At 49.9% G+C, this 24,633-nt stretch overlaps 1 protein-coding gene across 1 annotated transcript; it reads right to left on the bottom strand.

Moving 5' to 3' along the window:
- Nucleotides 1–545: 545 nt before the first annotated feature.
- Nucleotides 546–22,898, bottom strand: Rorc (RAR related orphan receptor C). The gene is made up of 11 exons (XM_042682266.1): nucleotides 22,821–22,898; nucleotides 20,149–20,178; nucleotides 8,093–8,178; nucleotides 7,365–7,506; nucleotides 5,606–6,127; nucleotides 5,292–5,413; nucleotides 4,142–4,274; nucleotides 3,867–3,974; nucleotides 3,579–3,689; nucleotides 2,397–2,506; nucleotides 546–850 (listed from the first exon to the last, which is right to left on the bottom strand). Exons 1-11 carry the CDS (start codon nucleotides 22,858–22,860, stop codon nucleotides 689–691), a joined length of 1,566 nt encoding a protein of 521 aa, XP_042538200.1. The 5' UTR covers nucleotides 22,861–22,898; the 3' UTR covers nucleotides 546–688.
- Between the last annotated feature and the right edge of the window lie 1,735 nt (nucleotides 22,899–24,633).

Below are 24,633 nucleotides of genomic sequence, written 5' to 3'. Positions count from 1 at the left end.
CACATGACAGGTTTTACTTTGAACACTGATGCTCTTGGCCTCTTTTATGCTTTGTTTCCATACCCAAACCCCATAAAGCAGTTATCCCGGCCTCTTACCCCCATCCTTTACTCTCCACATATCCAGGTTCTTCTAGATCCCAGGAAAAGGACAGGGTGCCTAACAAATCCTTTGCTGTACTGAGAGAAAGGAGAAAGGCGGAAACATCTAAGGGTCCAGATTCGTGTTATGTACAGGTCCTTCTGGGCACTTGCCACCAGTCTCTGAGCTTGATCCATTTCCCCTAGCTGAAGCTCAAGGGGAAATGCAATGAGGTATTTCAAAGGTTGGTTCTTCGCTTTTGAGCCCAGAGTTGAGTCTTCTTCATCCAGGATGCTTGGATTCATTCCCTATATTCTTGAGGACATCTTAGTGCTCCTAGAGGTTCTTATATCTTACCTCACCCCACACCTTCCAGAAGCTGGGGCAGAGGCTCTGGGAAGTGAGGTGGAGCAAGACTTCTCTCCATCCCTATCCACTACTAGGCAAGCCTGGGAGGCAGAAAACCAGTCTTAGCATTTGTTCACCCCAAGGACATAGGCAGGACCACCCTCCAGGAGGCATAGGAAGGAAAAGACTGATGGTGGAACAGGGTCCAGGGAGGTGGGCCAGCAGGCTGAAAGGAGAGGAAAGGTGTCCCTTCTCCAGGTCACTTGGATAGCCCCTCAGGAGACTCGAGTTCAGTGCTGAAGAGTTCCTTGTAGAGCGGAGGGAAAGCAGCTTGGACCACAATGGGGTGGAGATGTTGGAAGATCTGTAGTTTTTCTACATGCTGACTGCACAGGCTCCGGAGCTTCCCTTTGGGTGGCAGCTGGGGATGGGTTAATGGAGAGAACGGTCAGCATTCTCCCCAGAGCAAACAAGTCCTCTTGCCTATGCCGGACTGTATGACCTCTCCTTGTTTTTGCTCTAGGTACTTGGCACTTTGGATCAGTCAAATCCCATTGGTAAAAGTATGTATATGTTAAACAAACAAAGAAAAAAACCCAACTGAAGCTAAGTGAATGTCTTTTGCATGCAGCCCCAAAAGTCATATGTGGATCTTCAACACTAGCGCTGTGCCTAGCATGTAGCAAAGGACTGTTTGAGTGATTATCCAATGGATCCTCATATTGCTTCCCAAGTAAATTGCCTAATAACACCTCTAATTGTAGCATTTCCCTAGCTTCGGAACTCCCCACTGCCCAGAAACAAAGTCTTAACTCTTTCTATGACACTGAAAATTCTCCCTGATTTTCCTCTATTTTCAGACTTATCTTCGGCTATTCTTCAGCCTCATCAATCCCATCTTCTGCTTTTTTTTTTTTGGTCCGGTCGTGGGGCCTGAACTCTAGGCCTGGGCGCTGTCCCTCAGCTCTTCAGCTCAAGGCTAGTGCTCTACCACTTGAGCCACAGCGCCACTTCCAGCTTTTTTCTTTTTGCTTATGTGGTGCTGAGGAATCGAACCCAGGGCCTAATGCATGCAAGGCAAGTGCTCTACCACTGAGCCACCTTCCCAGTCCCCAATCCCATCTTCTGAACTTACACTTTATTAAAAAAGTACTGTCAGCTATTCCCCAACTATACACTACTTTGCCTTCTTAGTTTTGCTCATATCATTCCCTAAGCCTGGAATTTCGGCCGCACCCTCACGGAGGTCTGTTAAAACCTTATCTCTAATATGACCTTGTTAAGTGCTACCTTTTCTAGGAAGCATTTATGTGTCACTCCTTTTGCACTCAACTTGTTGGAATCCTTGTTCTAGTCCCTGTTTCCAAAGGCTTTTACAACAGCATACTGGGGACACAGAGACAAGGGACAAAAAAATAAAACTACTGGAATTAAAATGTGCATTTATCAGTTGAGTCACATAAACAAGTCATTGCTACAGGAAGATTTTTAACACCTGTCCTTATTGACTGGGTTGCCACAAGGATGACAGAACATATTAGTGAAAGCACTTTGTTAATCTCATTATTATAACATCACATATCACATTCTACTCTATATTAGGGGTATATTAAAAGGTACACCAAATCTCTTTATACCAGTCTAAAATATCTTGGTGAGGTCAAAAGCTGAATCTGTATCTTTCCACAGTGCCTTATACAAGCAGGTGTTTTGTAAATGTTGGCTATATTAAACTGAATTGCTCCCTGGAGGTTCCTTTTAATTCCAGACTCTAACTTTCCAGCTCTGTACACATGGAAGTAGTTGCTTGTTTCCTCAGTCCCTACTGCTGTTGCAAGCTCTCTGGCATAATGTGGCATTCAGCAGTCCTTCCTTTGCAACCTCAGATCCTAGCCCTGTGTTACATACCCTGATGTCACAGATCTGTCATTGGTCCTGGCCTTTTCTACCCCTGAGATTGCTCCTACCTTTGCCAGAATGCCTTGGCGATGGGTCTTGCAGAGATGATGATGGAAGGCTAGCTCCAGATTGTACTGCAGCTGCTCCACTTTCCTTTTCTCTTGGAGCCCTGGTCTGTCTGAAGGAAGGGATGGGACCAAAGAGAGAACAGAAAGAACATGGATTCTACAGCAAAAGGAATGTGTTGGGTATTTTCACATATCTGATCTTCTGAACTGTGTGTACATGTGTGTGTGTATGTGTATGTGTATCTTGGTTTGGGAGCCATTAGCTCTGGGACCTAGTTGTCTGCAAGGGAAACTGGAGAGAAATGAAGGGGCTGGAAACTTCTAATCTTCTAACTTCAAGCTACCTTCTCCCTGTTAACTTGGTATTTCACATAGCCCATTCTGCCACAGGGGGAAATAAAAATAGGAAGGAAGTTCCCAACTCTCCTATGTGAGTGGCTTCTGATAGGAGCCACTCAGGCCCTTTCCAGACCTCTGCAGCAGTATGTGACTCACTTCAACTCCCAAACCACCTTTTGACCTGTTTCCCTTAAATACCAAGAAGTTGCATTTAAAGCTTTAATTTCCAGCTGAAAGGAGCATATTGGCAGAGCTAGAAGAATGATATGAAAATCCAGGTTGGCAGCCAGACCTATTTCTGCAGGTTCTCTGAAGACTTAGTGCTTAGCTGGCTCAAGCTAGCCACTCTAGTCCAGTGGAGTTGGATGCCCATAGCCATGCCATTGAAGGCATTCGGTCTTAAAGGATCTTGTACAGAGCAGGGATTCTCAGTCTTGATGGCCTGGAGGAGGCTATTAAAAATTCAAGTGCAACTCAGACCAATTACATCAGAAACTCTGGAAGTGAGAGCCAGGCAGCAATAGGTTTTAGAGCTCCCCAGATAATTCCAATGTATGCTACAAAGGAGTCACCAACCATCAGACTAATTTCTATCAGGGAAGTAGCTCATTTCCTCTGACTCTCACTTCTCCCTGTTCCAACCACACTACCTAATGCTGGTTTTTGTCCTGTTCCAAGGGTCCTTGGCATCTTTATTTGAACTGATTTGATTGTATAGCAGTATGGGGCAGGGCTCATCTTGCTAGCTCCTAGATTTAACCACATACATAGGCCTAGACTTAGTATCTGCTGTGCCTCAGCCTCCAGAATGTCCTTTCCCAAGTCAGGCCCAGTCACACTCACTGGCATTGATGAGAACAAGGGCAGTGTAGAGGGCAATCTCATCCTCGGAAAAGCGCAAGGCACTGAGGGAGTGGGAGAAGTCGAAGATGGAGCTGATGAGCTCATTGCAGCCTGATGGAGTAGAAAGCAGAAGCATAAGCAAGGCAGATAAGACCATGTGCCCAAAGACACCGCCCTCTGGATGCTAGGAACAGAGGGGAAGATCAGCCAGTTCTATATAAAAGGATCACAAAGCATTGCATGGGGTTGGCATCAGAATCCTCCTTCTCATTCACCACTGCCCCTCACCCAAGGCTCGAAACAGCTCCATGCCACCGTATTTCCCTTCAAAAAAGACTGTATGATTATCAGCATTGTAGGCCCGGCACATCCTGACCAGCACAACCTCCATTGCTCCTGGTGAGAGGGAAGAAAAGATGGATGGACAGCATGAAACAAAGCCAGCAGCCTGTTTCTGCCCCACTCAGTGTCTTGATATCTTTAAGCCACCTCCCTCCATTTGGCCTTTCCCGCTCCATGCTCTGTCCCCTTTCCCCAAGGTCTACCTCCCTATCCCATGGCACCTGTTTTCAGTAGTACGATCTGGTCATTCTGGCAGAGCTCCATGAAGCCTGCGAGCCGCTTGGCAAACTCGACCACATACTGAATGGCTTCAGTGAGGCGGTGGGCACAGCGCTCCCACATCTCCCATATAGACTGCAGGGACAGAATGGAGATCTGCTGTAGCCCTGTGTGGCTCTGTGATCCCTCCAAGCCCCTAGGAGTTCCATATAATAAATTGCAGGTGGTAGGTTCTGAACTCCCATGTTCTGGAAAAATTCAAAACCTTTATTAGCACAAAGGCACAAGTCAATTCCTGTCATGTGATCCTACTTATTGAGCATCTACCATCTCAGTACAAAGGAAACAGAGGAGAGATGAAAGGGCAACTTTTCCTAACCTCGAGCTATGTTCTCCCTGGTAGCCTAGTATTCCATGTAGCTCTTATAATACTAGGTACTAAGGATTATGCTACAGGGGGGTGGAGAGACTTCCTGAAGTGCACTGCATTAGCTGTTGTGGGGGAATAAAAACCATATGAGGTATGGTTTACCCTCAAAGCCTACTTACTCTTCATCTCCTCCCAAAACACACCCAAGGTCTTAGTAAGCTTCAGAAGTCAGTGGGATGTGCAAACGAGTGCTTTTTAGAGTAAGTGGTATCGTCAGAGCCATTGGATCTGAATTTGATTTTGTTTCCGTCACTTTATGATTGTGATTAAATCCATACAGCAGTAAATACCACTCTTGTAGTCTGGTTATTTGAAGGCTCAAAGATAATCTATGTAAGGCATTTATTATGGTGCCTGGCAGAAAAAGGGTATTCTCTATAACACAACTCAGGTTCTGAGTAGAGCTAGTACTGACCGAAAAGGTAAAGGAAGAGGAAAAGGAGGAGGAAGGGAGAGAGAAGGGAGAGTATATCAAGTTCTAGATAGTAGGGGAGTAGGTTGGAAGCTGAATGAAGTTTAATAGCAGGGGCTAAGGGAAAGCTCTTATCCATCTGCTAGGGTGTAGGCAGAAACACACCACACTCAAAAGCAGTACATACACTTGTTGGGCAGCCTGTGTTTATCTGCAGTATCTGGCCTTCTTTCCCTTTAGCCCCTAAGCCTGTGCAGGTATCCATCTATGGTGATGGGACATCCTCACTTGCCACATGTTCTGGCCTTACCTTTCTCTGATAGCTGGTCACCTCCTCCCGGGAGAAGAGGTTATTACGCTGCCGTAGTAGGTCTTCCAGCCGCAACTGACATGTCTCTCGGTAGGACTTGCAGACATTCTGTACTAGATGTTCTGGGGCCAGAGAAGAAAGGCATGACCAAATCTCAGCCAGCTCCTACCCCCACTTACAAGATGCTTCCTGCTGGGTCTACTGCCTGTCTTGGCCCCTTGTCCAGGACCCCTTGCTTTCTTGAGGCTCATGTTTGTTGATGTAACTAACCCTCCCTCATTTCCACCACTGTCTTGGCTTTCCCCGGTGCTTACCTATCTCTGTCAGAGAGGCATACGGTGCCTCTGGGGTACTGCAGATATTGGGGCTGCAGTAGCTGTCTGGACCCTGTCCTGGATCCCCAAACCCAGAGTGCCTGGGCCCCTCCAAAGGAAGTCCACATTTTCCAGGAGTAATCTGGCTGTTTCTGCTAGAGATGCTCTCTCTAGTCTCAGCCTTGGCCCTCTGAGGGCTGTACTCAAGGTGGCAGGAGGCCCCTTTGGGCTCTGTCTTGGCCAAGTTGTTAGAATATGGCAGCCCAGAGCCTGAGGCTCTCAGGAGACCAGGAGGACAGGCAGAGGCTTCAGGCAGGTCAGGTGAGGCACCGAGGGGCAGCTGGCCATCTGGGAGCCCCAAGGTATAGGTGAGGATATCTGCTCCATGGCCCCCTACTGGAGGAGTCTTGGCTACTTGTTCCTGTTGCTGCTGCTGCTGCTGCTGCTGCTGCTGGAGTTGTTTCTGCACTTCTGCATGCAGGCTGTCTCTCTGCTTCTTGGACATGCGGCCAAACTTGACAGCTGAAAGAGGCCAAGGGATCAGGAGTTCAGGAGGTAGAACATGCAAGGCTCAGGGCAAGGTCAGCAGACAAGGATCATTCCAGGATGGACCAACTGCCCTCTGACTCCAAGCCCAACTTCTCTGGCCTTCCCCAAGAACCTTTACTTTGGGAACTTAGGTCTCCTCCCACCCCTCACTCTGAAACCCTTCAGGATATACCTGACCTGCCATTTCCATTTCCTGAACAAAATCGTATGGATGTTCAACTAGCTTCTAATAGTGGCAGAATTCAAACAATGAACCTGGGTAGGGGATTCTGGCTTTCTGAGATTGGGGGGGGGGAGGTGTCAGGTAGGGGGAGGCCTCAGGCTGTATTGGGGTCAGCATGCCTGTCTGGGAGGGCCGGAGGAAGAGGAGGGCTGAGAACACAGGTCTCCCTGTGGTCAGGCCTGCAGGCTCCCTGGTGACCTAGATACTCACCACAGCCCAACCCAGGCTCCGTGGCTTGCTTCTGAACATCCTCTTCTGCTCTCTCTTTCCTGCCTTTTACTCACCCCCACCCCGCTCCCCCTCCCAGGTGTGGGGGCACAGCCCCTCACCCTGCCTGCCCCTTTGCACCCCTGCATGTTTCCTTTCGCTTTGTTATTTTGAGCACTGAAAAGTGCTGACAGGCTCCTTCTGCATCCTCATCACCTAGTGCCCCCCCTCCCCCAGCTCCTCAGTGGTGGGGGACCTGAGGGGACTGGTGAGAAGGTGGTGGGTGAAGACCCTGGGAGCATCTGTCCCCCTACCCCTCCTTCTGGGTCTTCCTTAGGCTAATTCTGCTCCCATTCTTCGCCTTAGTCCCATGTCCTTGAGTGGAATTTGTGGGGCCGGGGTGGGGGGTGGAATTCAGGGAGGAAGATGGAGGTAAACTAGGTCTTCACAGACGTAAACCACAGTCAGAAGGGAAAGACACGGACACTAGATGAGAGCTGGGCAAGAGGGAAGTAGTGTGAAGAGAATTCATCTCAGGAAGAAGAGATGAGAGGACTGGGATCTTGAGAAAGGATTGTTGGGACAGAACCTCAAGTTGGGGACTCTGAAGAGCTTTAAAGGACTGACTCCAAAGGGAAGAGACAAGGGGCTGTCAAGAGGAGAAATGGAAGGAGGTCTCAGGAAGGGCATTTTGCAGGCCAATCCATCTGGCACGGTAGGCCTAGCTATCCCTCTACAGATTGCAAGAAAATCCCCCCAGAGAAGTCTGTTTGGGCTCACCATCTCGGGACATGCCCAGTGCTAGGCACTTCTGCAGACGGCAGTGCTGGCATCGGTTACGGCTGGTGCGGTCGATGGGGCAATTCTGCTGACGGGTGCAGGAGTAGGCCACATTACACTGCTGGCTCCGACGGAAGAAGCCCTGGGGAAGGCATGGGGGAGGTCAAGGCTGCTTACCCTGTCCAGGCCCAGGGTGGTCCTGATCCAGCTTTTTCACATCCTTTAGCCATCCATCCTCCCATCCTCAGTCTTCTCACCATCTTCCCTTCCCTCCCTCCCTCCCTCCCTCCCTCCCTCCCTCCCTCCCTCCTTTCCTTCCTTCCTTCCTTCCTTCCTTCATTCCTTCCTTCCTTCCTTCGTTCCTTCCTTCCTTCCTTCTTAAATGCCATTCCAGTAGTTTGAACTCAGGGCCTGAGCACTGTCCCTCTGAACTCTTTTGCTCAAGGCTAGCACTCTACCACTTGAGCCACAGCTTCACTTCTGGAGGTAAGAGCTTCACGGACTTCCCTGCCCAAGCTGGCTTTGAATCACAATCCTCAGATCTCAGCCTCCTAAATTTATAGGATTACAGGCATGAGCTTCCTGCGCTGGCTCACCTCCCTCTTGTGTAATTTATTCAGTTCCTTGCAGGGAAACACCACTGGGAAGCTCCCTAGCTGCCTCAGTTGACCATTAAGACCTTGGCCTCCAGCTCTCAAGAGGAGTGTGCATACCCATGCACAACTTACCTTGCACCCCTCACAGGTGATAACCCCGTAGTGGATTCCAGAAGACTTGTCCCCACAGATTTTGCAAGGGATCACTTCAATTTGAGCTAGCAGGGGTAAAGAGACACACATCAGACCAAGATACTTTTTTTGTTTTTTTTTCATTTACATTCTACCACTATGTACCTGGGCTACAGGTGCCCCTTCCTTCCCTGACTTCTCCAGGCAGCTCCAGATATTTCCCTCTTGTAAAATGGAAGAAGTAAAGTGGCAAATGCTTCTCAGTAAAGGATCTGAGGCCTTCTTCCCCGCCTCCCCCCACTGACAAGGAGCCGGCAGAGTGGGGGCAGCCGGGAGTCCTATCAGGTTTATGGAGGCAAAAAAACAGCTGCAGAAAAGCCACCTGCTCAGCTCTTCCAGTTGAATGTCTCCAGCTGCCCCCCCTATCCTGTCTCAGGCCATACGAGTCCTCACTGCCTCACAACACCTGCTTCCCGCCCAAGGGGCTTTCTTTGTAGCTCCCTCCCCCACTGGGGGCTCAGTTCCCATGGGCAGAGTGTGGGGCATGGCAGGAAGATGGAGTACATCATACAGGATACAACTGGGGGCTAGGTAAAGATACCAGCCATTCTCAGCCAGACAGAAAAGGCTTGGGGAGAGCTGCACAGAAGCAGGAATCAAGAGAGGGACTCAAAGAGTAGGGGGCAGAGAACCTAGGAAGAAGCCCCAGATGAAGTCCAGGAGAGTGGGACTCCACAAGCCAGCTTTGTTGGGTGCCAGGGAGAGACTCTAGGCTCTTGGCCTGAGTGGACAGAAGGTGACTCTGTATGTATCAATGTTAGAGAAAATACAAGGCATTTGTCCACCTGTGTGAGCACTGGTTGAGACTAGAGACCATCTTATTCACCAGCTCACTTGGAAGATGAAGGACAATGTCTGAGAAGGCTCAGGTTCACACAGCTAGTTTCTTTCCAATAAGCTATTGTTTTTGTTTGCTTGGTTTTGTTTTTGTGCCAGTATTGGGTTTGAACTCAGAACAGAGCCTCATGCTCTCACGCAGACTTTTCACTCATGGCTAACATTCTACCACATGCCTCTAGTGCCAGCTTTTTGCTGGTTAATTGGAGACAAGTGTCTCTCATTTGTCTGCCTACTTTTGTCTCCCTAGTTTCGTCTGCCTAGTTTTGAACTGCAATCCTTAGGGCTCAGCCTCCTGAGTAGCTAGGATTATATGGCTGAACCCTTGGTGCCCAACCTATTGTGCTGCTCTGAATGAATGACTTCTCGAGTCACAGATCACTATTTTTTTTTTTTTTTGTCTTTTCTTTTTTGGTACTGGGGATTGAACCCAGTATGTTGCACTTGCTAGGCAAACATTTTACATTTGAGCTACACCACAGCCCACTAAGCATGTTTATGAGCATTCTTTCTGTGTATGTACACCTTGGCTGTGGGCCAATGGCATGTCTGCTTGCACCAGTGTACATGGGGCACGTTTGTGTATTAAAGCTTGCTCATTGGGCACTAGTACCCAGGGTCTTGTTCCCATTAAGTGCATTGTAAGATGTACCTGCTTATACCTCTGTTGCTTGCTTGCTGGCCCCAAATTCATCTCCTGTTCTTTGCCTAGTCCCTGTCAGTGCTCACAGCTCTCTGTAGTTTTAAGGTCTGGGATCCCAAGCCACTCCAGGTCTTTTTTAGCACTTCCAAGGACCTATGGGTCTCTTTCCCACCATCACTGGTTGGTTGGTTTTCCCTCTGAAAGGGAGGCTAGGAGAGGAGGAGGCCATAAAAATCATCCTGTGGCCAAAGCCTCTTTATTTTATTTTATATTTTTTGTCAGTTGTGAGGCTTGAACTCAGGACTTGGGCACTGTCCCTGAGCTTTTTTGCTCAAGGCTAATGCTCTACCACTTAGCCCACAGTGCCACTTCCAGTTTTCTGGTGGTAACTTGGAGGTAAGAGTCACGAACTTTCTTGTGCAGGTTGGCTTTGAATCGTGATCCTCATATCTCAGCTTCCTGAGTAGCTAGGATTACAGGCATGAACCACCAGCACCCAGCTCTAAAGCTTCTTCTTACCTGTGACAGGTCTTCCACCCTAGGGAGAGAAGAATTTTTGCCCTTTGGAGGGCAAATCTACATTCTGAAGAGCTCACTTCCAACCTCAGGCCTGCCCTGGTCATATGCAAGACCTGCTTATATAGGGTAGACAGGGAGACCATGACTTGCTTACCATGCCCTGAAATCTTATTTTCACCATCTTTAAAGTATCATCCTCTCAGGCCAGCCTTGGACTGAGTCAGGTTAAGTAGTTGCTTCCTTATGGCTAAAGGTGTTCTGAAATCCTTCCATCAGGACTTGATTCTTTCCCCCACCTCTACTCATACTTGCCACCTAGCACCCACATAGTAAGCTGTGGTCACCCCAGGACCAAATGACAAGTGAATTTTTTATTCTTTCTAGTAAATTATAAATAGAGGTCAATGCACACAAGGGAAGAGAGAATAAGAGGGGAGAGACTAGAGTTAGGAAGAAGGGTAGAAAGTATGAGGACTCTCATGCTTCTAGTCAGATTCTGTCTACCTCAGTTCTCTTAGCAGTGAGATGAGAATAAAAGTAAAATTGCCTATGAGTGACTGTAGGTCACACAGACTCACATTAGATGACATTACCAGTATAGCACCACATAGGGGCAGAGCACCATGAGTGGCAGTAGCTGCTGACCCAGGAGAAGTAAAGAAGCTGTGGACATGGCCAGGCCTAGAGAAGCCTTTGGGCCCCACAGGCTCTGTTCTCACCCAATATCTTCCCCTCTGTTTTGGTAATATCTCTCCTCAGTGGCCCTAAGACCAGAAGAAGGGGGGTAGACAACATTGGTCACCCCAAAAAACAAGCAAGAGGGAGATTAGGCCAAGCCACAGTGGGAACTTGGGCTCTGGCCCAGCAGCCGACCACAGGCCTCCCTGCCTCTCCCCTTCTCCAAGAGCCACATCCGTGTGCGTGTATGCACTGACCACATGGGTAACCCTAGACACATCTCCCTGCCCCACAGCTGACCCACTGCTGGTCCTGGCCTTAGGGACCTCGCCACAGTGTCACCAAAAGCTTGCCCTTTTCATATGAAGAGGTAACCAGCCAAGGACCTCTTTCACAAATACCATATTTGGGAGATCTAGAGCCTTGGACCTCAGCCTCTAGGCTAGCCCCTTCCCCACCTCCCTCAACCATAATCCAAGGCAGAAGAATACAGTGACAGGAACACAGAATCAGAGACTCTCAAGGTCAGACCCTCTAGCTTCTCCGAGCTGGAGGGACTAAGAGGTTCAGGACTAGGTGAAAATAGAGACAGCCCTAGGAAAGGAGAGACAGAGGCAGGAATGTAGGAATGCATATGCTTATGTCCTGGTCCTATGTCCAACCCTCAGAATTACCAGGCTTCTTGTCCTACTCTTTCTCCTTCCCCTGCCACCTGCATCCCCTTCAATGACATCCACCCCAAACCTCAAAGAGAAAGTACCGGTACTCAAGAGAGCTAGTGGAGGGCGGTGGGGAGGGGAAAAGATGGGGACTTGGGGGATGGGAGTATGAGATGCTGAGAAACACCTCCGTTAATCCACCTTCAAGACCTGCCCCATGAACCAGTCCTTGAGCAGCAGGTGGTGGGAACCCACATGGGGAGGGGGAGCTGAGTAATCACAGGATTACTCAAACTGTTTCCTGGGAGCCTAGCCTGCCAGGAACTTACCATCTTCAGGCCTGACAGTGCCAGGAACCAGAGCCAAACAAAGGTCAGGAGCCTCATAGCCAGCCCCTAACCCCACTGCTCTCATAGCAGTGGAACTCTGCCTGCTCCCACTCCTGCTTGTTTTGGGAAGAGCTTTGTGTTTCATCTGCTACTCGCTGTACTTTTCTCCTGAGAAAGATTTGAAAACTGAGGCCTACAAACTCAGTGCCTTGACTAAGATTATAATCACCAGAATTGGCAGCACAAGCATTAGGTCTCTCTAACTCTGGAGTCTATGCTCTTAACCGTTAAGCACCCTTAACCATTAAGCTAAGTACCCTGAGGCACTGGTAGAACAGGAGAGGAGCAACATTATTGGTTATCAAAAGAAAATCCTCCGATTTTGTATTTCCAAAAGGAGAAAGGAGAGAAAAATGTCTTTTTTTTTTTTTTGGTCCGGTCCTGGGGCCTGAACTCTGGGCCTGGGCGCTGTCCCTCAGCTCTTCAGCTCAAGGCTAGCACTCTACCACTTGAGCCACACAGCCACTTCTGGCTTTTTTCTTTTTGCTTATGTGGGGCTGAGGAATCAAACCCAGGGCCTCGAGCATGCAAGGCAAGTGCTCTACCACTGAGCCACCTTCCCAGCCCCAAGAAAAATGTCTTTAATAGCTCCTTAAATCAGCTAGTCGGGGGATGATTCTACCTTTTGTATCATCTACAGATCACAAGACAAAACAAACAAAAAATGTAAGTCCCTGTTCAGGAGATTGGAGATGGGCTTGATAATTCTATATTTTAATGAGCTCTAGATTGGTACCTAAATTTGCAATACATTAGCATACCCTTCGAGTAGCAAGAACTTAGCTCTTTGGCCAGTTTTTGTGCCAGGTGGGCAAGGTAGGTTTTACAATCTCTTCCCAAGCTCTTTCTTCCTCCTTGTGGTACTTTTATTTCTTTTGTTTGTGTTTGTACTAGGCACTGAACCCAGCGCTGCAAGCATGCTAAACACCCACTCCCCCACTAAGCTATACCTCTGCTCATCAAGTTCATTCTTACACCTTCCCTACCTTCCAGTGTGACCTGTAAAACTTCATTGTGATGTAGGCTTAGAAAAAGAAAATGGGTCTCCTGGATTGTCTCAGAGATTGAAGGCTCCCCAGGAAGCATCTCGTCAGAGCTTCATATGAGGAGAAATACGGTAGAGGCAAACCTACTCTGCCTCCAACCTCCTCGAATCTCACTCTGCTCACAGCTGTGAGATCCATTGATAGTGCTCTTTGAATGTATCCAGAACTTGGCCCTGGGCCATGTCCAGGTGCCCTATGCCACAGAGAGGAAGTGGTAGGTGCAGAGGAGGGGTGGCAACCCAGGGGGATCTTACCCCTCAAACCCCAGAACCACCTCCAGCACAATGGAGAACGATTCAGAGGATTCCTGATCCTCTTCCTGTGAGGTCAGTCTAGAGCTAGGCCCTTTTCTTTCTCAGTTGCTTCTCTCCAATACATACTGCATAAGGAGGAATAATAATTATAAAAGGGGCTGGGAAGGTGGCTCAGTGGTAGAGTGCTTGCCTCTCATGCATGAGGCCCTGGGTTCGATTCCTCAGCATCACATAAAAAAGTCTGGAAGTGGCGCTATGGCTCATGTGGTAAAGCGCTAACCTTGAGGTGAAGAGCTGAGGGACAGCACCCAGGCCCAGAGTTCAGGCCCCATGACCAACCAAAAAAACCCCCAAACCCTAACACACACACACACACACACACACACACACACACACACACACACACACACACACACACACACACAGAGCACTGGCCAATTTTTTTTTTTTAATGGGGCTGAACTCAGGACCTGGGCACTGTCCCTTAGCTTTTTTTCCTGTCCAGGGCTAGTGCTCTACCACTTAAACACAGCTTCACTTCTGGCCTTTTGCTGGATAATTGGAGATAAGAGTCTCATGGACTTTCCTTCCTCCAGTTGGCTTTGAATTATGATCGTCAGATCTCAGCCTCTCGAGTAGCTAGTATTCCAGGCATGAGTCAATAGCGCCTGACTTTATATACACTTTTGAATGATCACAACCACCTTTTGGTGGAGGTACTACTAGTATTGTTCTCTCAGATGAGAAAACTAAGGCCTAGCGAGACTCAGATCTGCCACAAGTGGCAGGTCTGGCATTGGTCTCTGTAACTCTAGAGCAAATGCCCTGGACCATTAAGCTATGTACCTTGTGAGGATGAGATGCCTGAAGGGCCAGAGTGGGATGAGGTGAGATTATTTGCTGCAGGGTGGGGGGAGGGAGTGAAAGGAATGGGCTAGACAAATAATCTAGGGAGAAAACTTACAGAACTAAAGCCACAACTCATGTATAAAGAGTCAGATATTCCCTCGGTCCCCAGCTTTTCCTCTGTAGTCATCGTCCCATCCTGCTCTTACCTGTTTTGCTAAGGTGAGACAATGTGTTAAACCTAAGTGAGCTCCTAACCCTTGCCAGACCATAGCTCCCATAGGGTATGGACGAGTTCTTGCTTCTTAGTAGGCCTTTCTTTGCAGAAATGAATGATAAATGAGTGAGAAAGAGGAATGCTTTTCTTAGCCTGACCCTTCTCTCACCACTGAGACCACAGCTCTAGCCAGGGGTCCTCTGTGTACCCCAATCTGTTACCAGCCTCCCTCCTTCCTTGGCTCTCAGTTCCCCCCAGCTTCTGCAATGCTGAAAACCAAGGTGGTTGGCACAACCACAGGAGCAGCAGGAGGAGGGCTGGGTGGGGAGGCGCTGTTCTGCCTGGTGGACACTACCCCAGCCCGAGCAGGGCTCTCCCCACAGTCCCCGGTGACAATTTTATGCTGATACACTCGGATCCTAGAGCTGAGAAAATAGTGAAGCTAAAACTCAGGTGGGCGAGAGAGAGAGTCTGGGGTTTTGCAAAGCCATGAAAGACAGCCAGTCTCCCGAAACCCCCTCTTGCTGCCCCCACCACCCCCGCAGTCTGGGGCAGGAGAAAGAAGGGGAAATAAAAGAACCCAGTGAAAACAACCAGTGGATGGGGGGGAGGGGATGAATCACCAGGAAGAAGCTCTGAGGAGTGGGAGCCCAGACGGCACACTGTCACATTCAGAGGCCTCCCTTGCCTCCTGAGCCTCCGGTCTTCGTTCTAGGCACCACCATTGCTCTGGAAAGCCACCAGACCCGGAAAGGCCCGAAGGCCCTGCCTTGTTACCATCCTGACATTCCAAATAGACATCCTCGTCCTTCTTGAACCTCAGCACCCCAGGGAAGGTGGTTAGATCTCAGGAAGAACTATGCATTAAATGGTACATGAATGAGACTCCATGACTGCTTTCCTTGGAGAGCCCTGGGCCTGGGCTTTAGTTTGCGGTGGCACAGAGGCAGGGGGAAGGGAAAAGTGCATCCTTGTTAGGGACAGACATATTAACATACTTTATCTTCATAGTGATAGGACAGGCTGAGACTCTACATTCTAGTGCCTTGGGCTCCAGGGAGTTGGGATTTGTGCTAGGAACAGGAAGAAAGGAAAAGAGCAAGAAACAGGAATGATGCTAGAAAGGAGAGTCTTCTACAAAACCCTCAGATGGCCCTGGACTCTCATGGTGAGCTCTGTGGCACCCTGCGGATTTACAGTTCCTTCTGGCCCATTATTCCTCATTATCATGACAGGATTAAAGATCAGGGCACGGAGAGGGCAGACATGTGACCTCTCACCCATTGGCATCCCACCTCCCTATCTAGGCTCAATGCCAGGGCCTCAATGTCTATTGGCCCCTCATTGGCCAAGCCTCTTAGGGTGAGTACTTGGGCCACCTTCTGGCCAGCTGGGAGTCTGTTTGGTTAATGGTTACCTTCTCTACCCGTCCCTGTATCTGTACATGGTGAACTGCATTCCAGCAGTTCTCAGGCGTCATACCACACAGCTTTGGTTCTCTTGGTAAGCTCAGTCCACATCTCCATCTAGACAATAGCCTGTTCCTGTGCCTTTCATAAATCAGTCCTTTGAGTTTAGTTTCTGTATCTCTTTAGTTCTTGGACTGTTTCTGCTCCTTGTTTGTTCGGCCTTAGTGTTTGGGTATGTCACAGACACAAGCTTCACAAGCTTCTAACTCTCCCTAGGTGTTGGGGGCTTAGTACTACCTAGGACCAGAAAACTTGGGGTTCTGAGATATTCAGAAATGCCCACACGAGGACCAGTGGCACTGTCCTCCAAATCGGATGAGATCCCCTCTCCTAGACAGCTGTGTGTATGTGAGGGGTGGATTTAACCCAGAGCTGCCCAACTGTCTCCTCAGTCACTTCCAGGAACTCCTGCCTCCATGCTGGGCTTGAAGCATACCCAGCATGGCATCGTAGGGTTAATGTGCTTATTTGGGGTCATTTGTGGGCAGTCCAGCCTGCTAGCCTTTGCTGCTAATGAGGAGAAGCTAGAAACAGATGTTCCTACTTGCATTGTTGGATGCCTTTGGCTCTTCTCCTGCTCTTCATCCAGGGCAGCTCATACACCTGCACTGCCGTCTCATCCCACTTACAGAAATGAAGCTCCTTTCTTGCCTTGGTCTCCTTTTCTTCTACTGCCTGGGAGGGCAGAAACTCTTGGGGCACACCTCAGAAACTAGGATTCACTCTTTAGTCCTCCTTTATAGTTGGCATTGTTGTTTTTAAGTTTAATGTCCTTGTTTTACACATGAGAGACCAGGACTCTGCAGACTTGCCAAAAGGTGACATGGTGACAGAAATGGTACCAGAATCTGTTTGTTAGACTCTCAGTCCATGGGTCTTTCCAGGACTCAATATGACCTCTCTTCTGTGGCTTGTGGGAAGACCCCATTTGAGGCTGAGGCCGTCACAGGCCTCAGGCCGCAGGGACACAGGCTTCCCTTTTCTTCATTTACCCTGTGCTCTGAGTGGTTCTCTGGAGGTCCTTACATGAACCATCTGATTTGTCCACCTAGCTCAGCTGAAAGAACCAGGACCCCAGACATCTTCCCACCAGTGGTTGGCCCAGTGTTTCAAAGCAGAAAGGGAATGATGCTAAAGGTTTTCTGCTCCTATTTCCACTGCTCTGATCCTTCTGATCCCTGAATTAGTGACTAAACCTGGAAAAGCATGCACATACACATACACACATGCATGCATGTACACAAAGCCCATCCTAGCTGGAAGGCACTTAATTCTTGCATCCCTGGATGAGCAGAAAGTGTGGTGTCCGTGAGGTATAGATTCTGGCATTCTGATCCATCATTGCCTGCCTCAGTTTACTCTGACTGTCCTGCTTCAGAACATAGCAACTCCCCTGGTTGGAGTCACTAAGGGATCTACTTCACTAGGAGCTGAGAGAGTAAGTTCAGAGCTCTGGTAATTGCCACCCTCCATCAGCTCCCAGCTGTGTGTTCTGGGGTGTACCACTACCCTCCCTGGGTCTCTGCTTTTGTGAACTTAGGTGCTGGACACCTCAGGCATTCTCAGGGAATCTTTCCAGAACTTACAGCAAGAATTCCTCAACTGTTCTTTTTACTACGGCTCCAGTAAAGAACTGCCTGGAAGGGGGTGGGGGGTGGGGAGGAAACACAACTTTCCAGCCACTCCGCCCAGCTTCCAAGGGCTCTTGCCCTTGACCACGACACACCCTTCCAGGGAGGAGCCCTCAGCTCTGTTCATACTGTTCCCAAGGCACCCTCCTCTTGAGAGGCTCAGGGATGGTGACCCCACTCCCAAGCTTCCCCCACACCCAGGTGGCCCCAACTCACTTACTTCTCATGATTGAACCTAGGCTTGGCAGCTTAGCCGGCCTTGGCTCCCTGTCCTTCTCAGCAGGGTGGTCCAGGAACAGGGAACAGCTGGCAGTGGAGGTGGGGGTGAGGCCCTCTCAGCGGAGCCTCAGCCTGCAGCTCTGCACCTAGCTCTCCCCCAGTGCTTCTGAAAGGGGGAGGGGGGGATAAACTCTGCAACACACAGGTGGCTAAGTGACAGCCCCCCTAGTCCCCCAGGGGTGTAGTGGGTAAGATGACAGGCGCTCCACGTGGCCAATCTGGGCCTGGGGCAGGGTGTGAGGGGTGGAGCAGCCAATCGTAGGGGGCGTTGGAAAATTCCAAAACCACATGCAACAACCACTCGCGGTAAAAGCTGTTTCCACTTGCCAGGGTAGTTCTGGCTGGGGAACCGGAATGGACCTCCTATTCCCCTTTCTCTAAGGATCCCAGCCTGACTCTCTTTGCCAGAGAACTCGGGGGACAGGAATGTCCCAGAGGTAAGTTACAGGATGTCTGCTGAGGGTGGCAGCATCTGCCATTGAAACCCTGTGGACTAACCCAGCCTGTTGTGTCTGAGGTTGTCTACCACCACCCTCATCCCTATGCTCCTCCCTACCAACATGCCATCTACCCTGGGCTAGGGAACATGAAAATTATAGTAGGAGCTGAGGACCAAAGGTGAGCATAATACTAACAGTAGTAACAATTATCAGGCAAATACTCAGAATCGGCAGGAGGGGAGAGTCAGTCCATCAGACATTTCCTTAGGGCAACTTTGCTAAATTGGAATGCAGATAATGACATTTATCACTGTCTAACTCATAATCATAATAATAGTGCTTACTATGTGCCAGAAGTGGTTCTAACATATTATGTGGCTTTAGCTAATCCTCACAAAATATTTTCCAAGGTAGTTTTCCCCTTCCAAAGATGAGAAAAACGAAACAGAGAAGTTAAGTAACTTGCTGAAGGTCACTGACCTAGTGAGTAGTAGAGATAGAATTCAAGCCCAGGCAGATTGGCCTTAGCTCTCCCTCAAAGGACCAGGAGGGTTTCTCTGGTTCAAGTCTGCTTTTGAAGGTGTCTCAGATTCAGATACCTCCTGGCCCGAGTTTCTCAGTAGATTGATATGGGGTTCCAACCGATGGGCCAAATAATTTGGGCAGTGTACCTCAGCCTTGGGGATTCATCTGTGAGAGACCTGAACATCTAGATTCTTTGGGCCAACTCTCCTGAGAAGTCTTTGATCTTGCTAGAACTCCACAAGCAACTCAGGCAGTGTGAGCTTTTCTAAGCAGGCTTTTGAGAGCTGGGCCTGTTGGCCTGGATCCTAATACTAACTCATGAGTTTGGGGGTACCGAATGTTTGCAAGGGCTATTGGGCCTGGGACAGGAGTCAGAGATAGGGTCCTGGCCAACAAGGTTTCTATGGTAAGGGATTGAGAGTAGGAATGGTTTTACCTCTCCCAGTTCCCACTGCTCCAAAAGTCCCCTTCTTCCCCCCAACACTCCCCCCCTCCTCTAGCTCACCTACGTCACTCTCTGACCTGCTTTCCTCATAGGGCCCTGCTCAGCATTTCCGTGAGGCCCTGTGACTATGGGCAGGCAGGCGAGGCTTGTTCAGGATTGTGCTGAGCGAAGCAGCCCCCATCCCCAGGAGGATGTCAAATCCTAGATGGTCCCCAGCCCTGTCTCTGGCTCAAGGAGGAGAAGCTCTATGCTCTCTGAGATGGCTCTGCCTGGAATAGAGAGACTGTCCATGGTTTGAGCAGTTGAAGGGAGGGACTTATGGGAGAAATGGAGGATTCTCATCAGATCAGGAACCCCTGCTAACAGGAAGCCTTTTCCAGCGTGCCCACAGGCTGCTGAGCACATGTGTGGCCCTGCTAGGGATGATGAGTTTTGCTACTGAAATGAAGCATGTGCATCTTCTGGGAAAGTAGTCTAAAGAAGATGCTGACTTGAATGTATCCATTAGAAAGTTCTACCTGAGCTCTAGCTTTCTTCTCACAGACTGTAGTCTTTTACAGCCCCAGGGCAGAGAGTGTCTTTAACTCATTCTGTTTCCTACAGAGCCAAGGCTTTCCTGCTCTTCTGTGTGGCACAGCCAGGCTCCAAGCTTGTTCACACTTCAGGATGTGTTAACCACAGAGATGAACACCAAACCTGGCTCTGCTGCCGCAAAGCTGGGGCCTCTCATTGTGGCATCCCTGAGTTTCTGAGGCTGCTACCCAGCACTACCTCTCCCCCTCCCCCCTTCCCTGGACCGCCAGTCTCCCTCTGGCCTCCCTCTTACTTCCTGTGTGGCTCTGTCCAACTTCTCTGCCTGCTTTTCCTTTGTTCTTTGTTTGTTTCTTGACATCTTTCCCTTATCAGGCTTGCCCTTGGCTGAGGCCCTTCACCTGTCCCAACCTTTCCTCACTCCCTTGAGTTCCCAGGCTTGCCTCCTTTCCAGCCTATCATTTCTGTCTGGCTCTTCTACCTCTGTCCAGCCCTGGGGCTTTCTTTACTTTGGACCTCCCAGAGTCCTTGACGAATTCTCTCTCACCACAGCTCAGCCCCAGTTCTTGGTCCCAAGCCCTTACTCACAAGTGTGGGTCTTCTTTGTAGCCAGCAGCTCTGGAAAGAGAAAAGAGGGGCTCAGTGTCAACTGTGGAAGGCACTCCTCCCAGTTACAGGATTGGTTCCATTCTACTCCATTCCTTCCCAGCAGAGCCTGGCTTCTGAAAGAAAGCTAGGCCACCTTTGCCAGCTCCCATTCTGCTGCCTTCTCTGCCCTTCAGCCATGCTGGCCCTCTTCCAGGTTCTCAAAGTGCCAGGCTCTTGAATGCCTCCAGGACTTCCCCCGTGCCACTCCTTCTGCCTGGAGTGACCTTCTCTTCCCTACCCCTTAATCTACCATCCTCTCATCACCTATCACGTCTCAGATTCTATCCCTTCCTGAGAAGCTGTCCAGGCACTCTCCCCTGAGTTTTTACTGAGGTTTACTCACTCAACACCTTGCACTTAATTTCCTGGCACTCACATATTACCCAACCACCATAAAGTATGCTGTGGTCTGTAAAATGGGTCTGCTCTTCCCTAGGAAGACAGTGCCTATATCTGTCTTGTTCACCTTGCTGTCCTGACAATATCTAGAACACTCCATGGTACCTGGTACATTAGAAGTGCACCATAACTGTTCTGTACCCAGAGCAAAATCTGCATGAAAACAAAACTCTTGGTTGCTGATTGATTCCTGAAAGTATCCGGAAGTTTCAGAGTAGTGGGGCTGGTGGCAAAGCAGAGAGCTTTGAACACAAAAGCCCTCTCTGGCCTCCATCAGCCAGATTTCATTGGCCTGCCATCTGCCCAGGGAAGAATTTGCTTTTCCTGTGCTGCTCTGCTGTGTGATTAGATCTGGATGGAGAGTTGGCAGAAGAGGGCTCAGGTGGGTGGGTGATGTGATAGAGGACCACCTAGGAGGAGCAGCTGCTAAGGGAGGATTAGCCAGAGCATGGCTATGGAAGCATTCCCTCACACAGTTAGAGGTGATGAAGCACCTGGGAAGGGAGCCTCATGGGAAGAAGCTTCCAGACCAGATCTTGATCCATTTCCTATATCCACATAGTGGCAATTCGTAGAGCTTATGTCTAGTCTTTGTCCCAGCCATGCCTGTAACTTCCCTAATCATTGACTCTGGGTTTGTTTGTTTGTTTTTTAACTGTATTTTTTTGTCTTTTTTTATTTTTTCTCTTTCTTCCTTCCTTCCTTCTTTCCTTCCTTTCTTTCTTCCTTCCTTTTTCTTTCTTTCTTTCTTTCTTTTCTGCCAGTCATGGTGTTTGAACTCTGGGCACTGTCCCTCAGCTCTTCAGCTCAAGGCTAGCGCTCTACCACTTGAACCACAGCGCCATTTCTGGCTTTTTTCTGCTTTTGTGGTGCTGAGGAATCAAACCCAGGGCCTCATGCATGCAAGGCAAGCACTCTACCACTGAGCCACCTTTCCAGCCCTGTCTTTTCTTTTTTTGGTACGGGGGATCGAACCCAGGACATTGTACTTGCTAGGCAAGCGCTTTGCCACTGAACTACATCCCAGCCCCCTAATCATTGACTCTGTTCTGTTACTTTTCTCCTCTTCTCTTGTCCAAGCCTACCACACATACCCCCTCTCCAATACCCTCTCTCCAATACCCCTCCCCATCCCCGTCACTGTCCCTCTGTCCAGGGGATGCTCCCCCCACAACTGGGCTGTCATGGTGCCAAGTGGGCCTGGTGATCTGGGATCCCTGGGTCTGCCCAGAGAAGGAATGACACCACCAAGCCCCACCCATCCTGGCCATCCTATCCAGCCCCACCTACCTTCCTTCCTGAGGTGGCACCCTTGTCCCTCCTCTGGCTTTGCACCTCAGAATAGTCCTAAATTTGTATGTGTGGGGGGGGTTGGGGGGGGAGTATGCTTCTTTTGCCCAGAGAGCAAGCTGTTCTTCCACCAGGTGGCCCTGGAGCTTGGTAGCTCTGGCACTTGCTCAGCTCACATATTTCCCTGGGTGCTCACATTGACCAGGCATGGGGTGAGGATGCCTGAGTTAGTCCATTGGTGGGGCCTAGGGCTAATCCAACTCTCGGTCCCTCTCCGTGCTTGGCCCAGTGCCCCACATTCTCTGCAGAAACGAAACCCCATACTTCTGGGCCAACGGGAGGAAAGTGCCAGGCTAGTGGGCATGGGCAACTAATGGGGCGTGGTGGCTGTCCCCCTCCCTCTTTCATAGCAGGATGGGACAGGTTCCTCCACTGGTGAATGAAGCAGCCAGCCTCCCTGTCCCTGTTGTCCAGGGGCCTGGCCAGCTGCTGAGATCAGTAAGGGTGGGGGGACCCTGCCACCCCTCAGAGCACTCACACCTGGGAAGGCCACCCTGTTCTGATTCTTCACTCTTCCAGCTACCCTGATCCTGCTCTCCCCTCCTCCCCCTACCCCAAATTGTCTTTCTTTTTCACTTCTTCCCTTTCTGCCCCCCTCCCCTCCCCATAGGGTTCTTGCCACCTCTCCCTGCCTTTCCTGTTACCCTCTCTTAGTTTCCAGTCCTTTCTCCTGTTTCTTCTTCATTTTCAATCAGGACTTGTCCTATCTTACCTACCTGGGCTCCCCTACCAGTCCATCTCTCCCTTTCTGTGTATTCTTATCTGTCCCCCTCTCTACTTGCCCACTGACTTCCCATCTCTCCCCACCTCTGAGCCTCCTGGCAGTCCCTTCCACCTGCTTACAGAGCTGTGGGGCCTCTTACCCCTTGAGGCTCGGTGGTGTCTCTGTGGGGCCCTGTCCATGGGGCAGCTCCCTTGGTGCCGTCCTTGCTGCCCTGGCTGCCCAGGAGGGCAGGGAGCAGGGCCCAGGGGAGGGAGGGTAGAGGAGGGAGGGAGCACCTGGCTGTCAGCAGGCAGGGAAAAGGAGTGGCTGGCAGAGCTGTCTTGGCACCAGGAGGGAATGTGGGGAGAGACCAAAAAACTAGAGATTAGAGCCTTTGAGTAGAAACAGAACAGATGAAAAGAAGGAACCTAGGGCTGGGAAGGTGGCTCAGTGGTAGAGCGCTTACCTAGCATGCATGAGGCCCTGGATTTGATTCCTCAGCACCACATAAGTAGAAAAAGCCCAAAGGGGTGCTGTGGCTCAAGTGGTAGAGTGCTAGCCTTGAGCTGAAGAGCTGAGGGACAGCGCCCAGGCCCAGAGTTCAGGCCCCACAATCGACAAAAAAAAAAAAAAAGAAAAGAAAAAAGAAAAAGAAAAAAAGAAAGAAAAAGAAGAAAAGAAAAGAAGGGACCTAGCATTTAGCAATCACCTACTATGGACCAGGTCCTTTGCCAGGTCCTCTCTGTAAACCATCATACTGCTTTATGTAATTCCTCATGACATCCACCACAGGAAACAATTATTTTAGATTAATCAGTGAGTCAATCAAGTGGTGCTTAGAGATATTAAGTACGTGCTCCAGAACTTGCACAAAATGATGCACGGTTGAGTTATGATTTGAACCCAGGTCTCTGTGATTTCAGAACCCCACAGTTTCTATCAGACTAAGACAAGTGACAGAAGTAACGGTGAAGGGAGAGCCTGTTTGTTCTGCTTCTTTGGGATGGGGTTAGACTCATCCAGGTGTCTCTTTGGTTCTTTAAGGACACTGTCGGTCCCTGATCCATGCTGCCCTTTCCTGTGGTCTGGATTACACTGGACTGGTTGTGTGGAGACCCCCCAAGTCTGAGCCTGCCCTCATTGAGGCCTGCTCTGGAGTCTGAGGAGCACTGAGGAGCAAAGCTTCTGTGGATCTGAGATGTTGCTATTCTCCTGCCCACCATCGGCCCAGAGTTTGATTAGCTGGGCCTGGCACTCCTAGTTACTCAACAGGCAGCTGGCCAGGGGCCAGGCTTCAGGGAAGGCTCCCTGGCACCTCCTCCCTCTTGCGCTCTCCCAGCTGGTAAACAGCAGAACAGGAGCCAGCCACGACACAGCCTCGTGACTCGCCCACTCCCCCCACCTGATGCACGTGGCACCTGGCGTGGAGAGGGCAGGCAGCTGTCCCTTCTCACCAGCCTCTGCTCTTGCCCCGCCCTGGAACTTCACACTCTGCTACCATCAGCACCTCTGTCCCAGGGTAGCTCCCAGAGTCTCCCAAGAGCTGCAGCTTGAGGGATAAGGACTAGAAAATGAGAAGGACTTTCTAACTCCTGGGGTGGTTGACAGGAAGATGGGGAAGAAGAAAGGAGGGTAGATTTTGAGGTCCCTTCGGCACTGAGAGTCTGAGGGTATGTGTTGGTACCCCATGTCCTTTTTTTTTGATAAACACAGGTCCATGGTACACTCTGCTCAGAACACAATGATAGTCTGTTTCAGGGCTCTACCTTTTGGGCAGCTTTGGATAAAATGCCAAGCTCTGGAAACATCACCCCACCCTGGGATGCGGGGGAAGGGTTGGTAAGTAGAGTAGGCACGAGGTAGCAAGAGAGGAGAGTGCAGGCAGCATAGATCTGTTTTCCTTTTCCCCAGAGAGAAGAGCGCGGTGTCCCTGTCTCTTTCTCTCCTGGTCCGTCTGCCCCTGGCTCTTTGGT

This window comes from Dipodomys spectabilis, unplaced genomic scaffold, assembly GCF_019054845.1.
Source record: "Dipodomys spectabilis isolate Male_0828 unplaced genomic scaffold, ASM1905484v1 ptg000069l, whole genome shotgun sequence".
In the NCBI taxonomy this organism is placed as follows: Eukaryota; Metazoa; Chordata; class Mammalia; order Rodentia; family Heteromyidae; genus Dipodomys; species Dipodomys spectabilis.
This window is presented reverse-complemented; position numbering and strand designations above follow the sequence as displayed.

What these genes read in the sequence shown, in the direction of transcription:
- Rorc (XM_042682266.1), bottom strand. Translation starts at nt 22,860, where the DNA reads ATGGACAGGGCCCCACAGAGACACCACCGAGCCTCAAGGG. An exon ending in GATCGTACTACTGAAAACAG is followed by an intron (nt 3,975 to 4,141) that starts GTGCCATGGGAT and finishes CCCTCTCACCAG; the next exon opens with GAGCAATGGAGGTTGTGCTG. An exon ending in CCTTGTTCTCATCAATGCCA is followed by an intron (nt 2,507 to 3,578) that starts GTGAGTGTGACT and finishes CCCTTCCTTCAG; the next exon opens with ACAGACCAGGGCTCCAAGAG.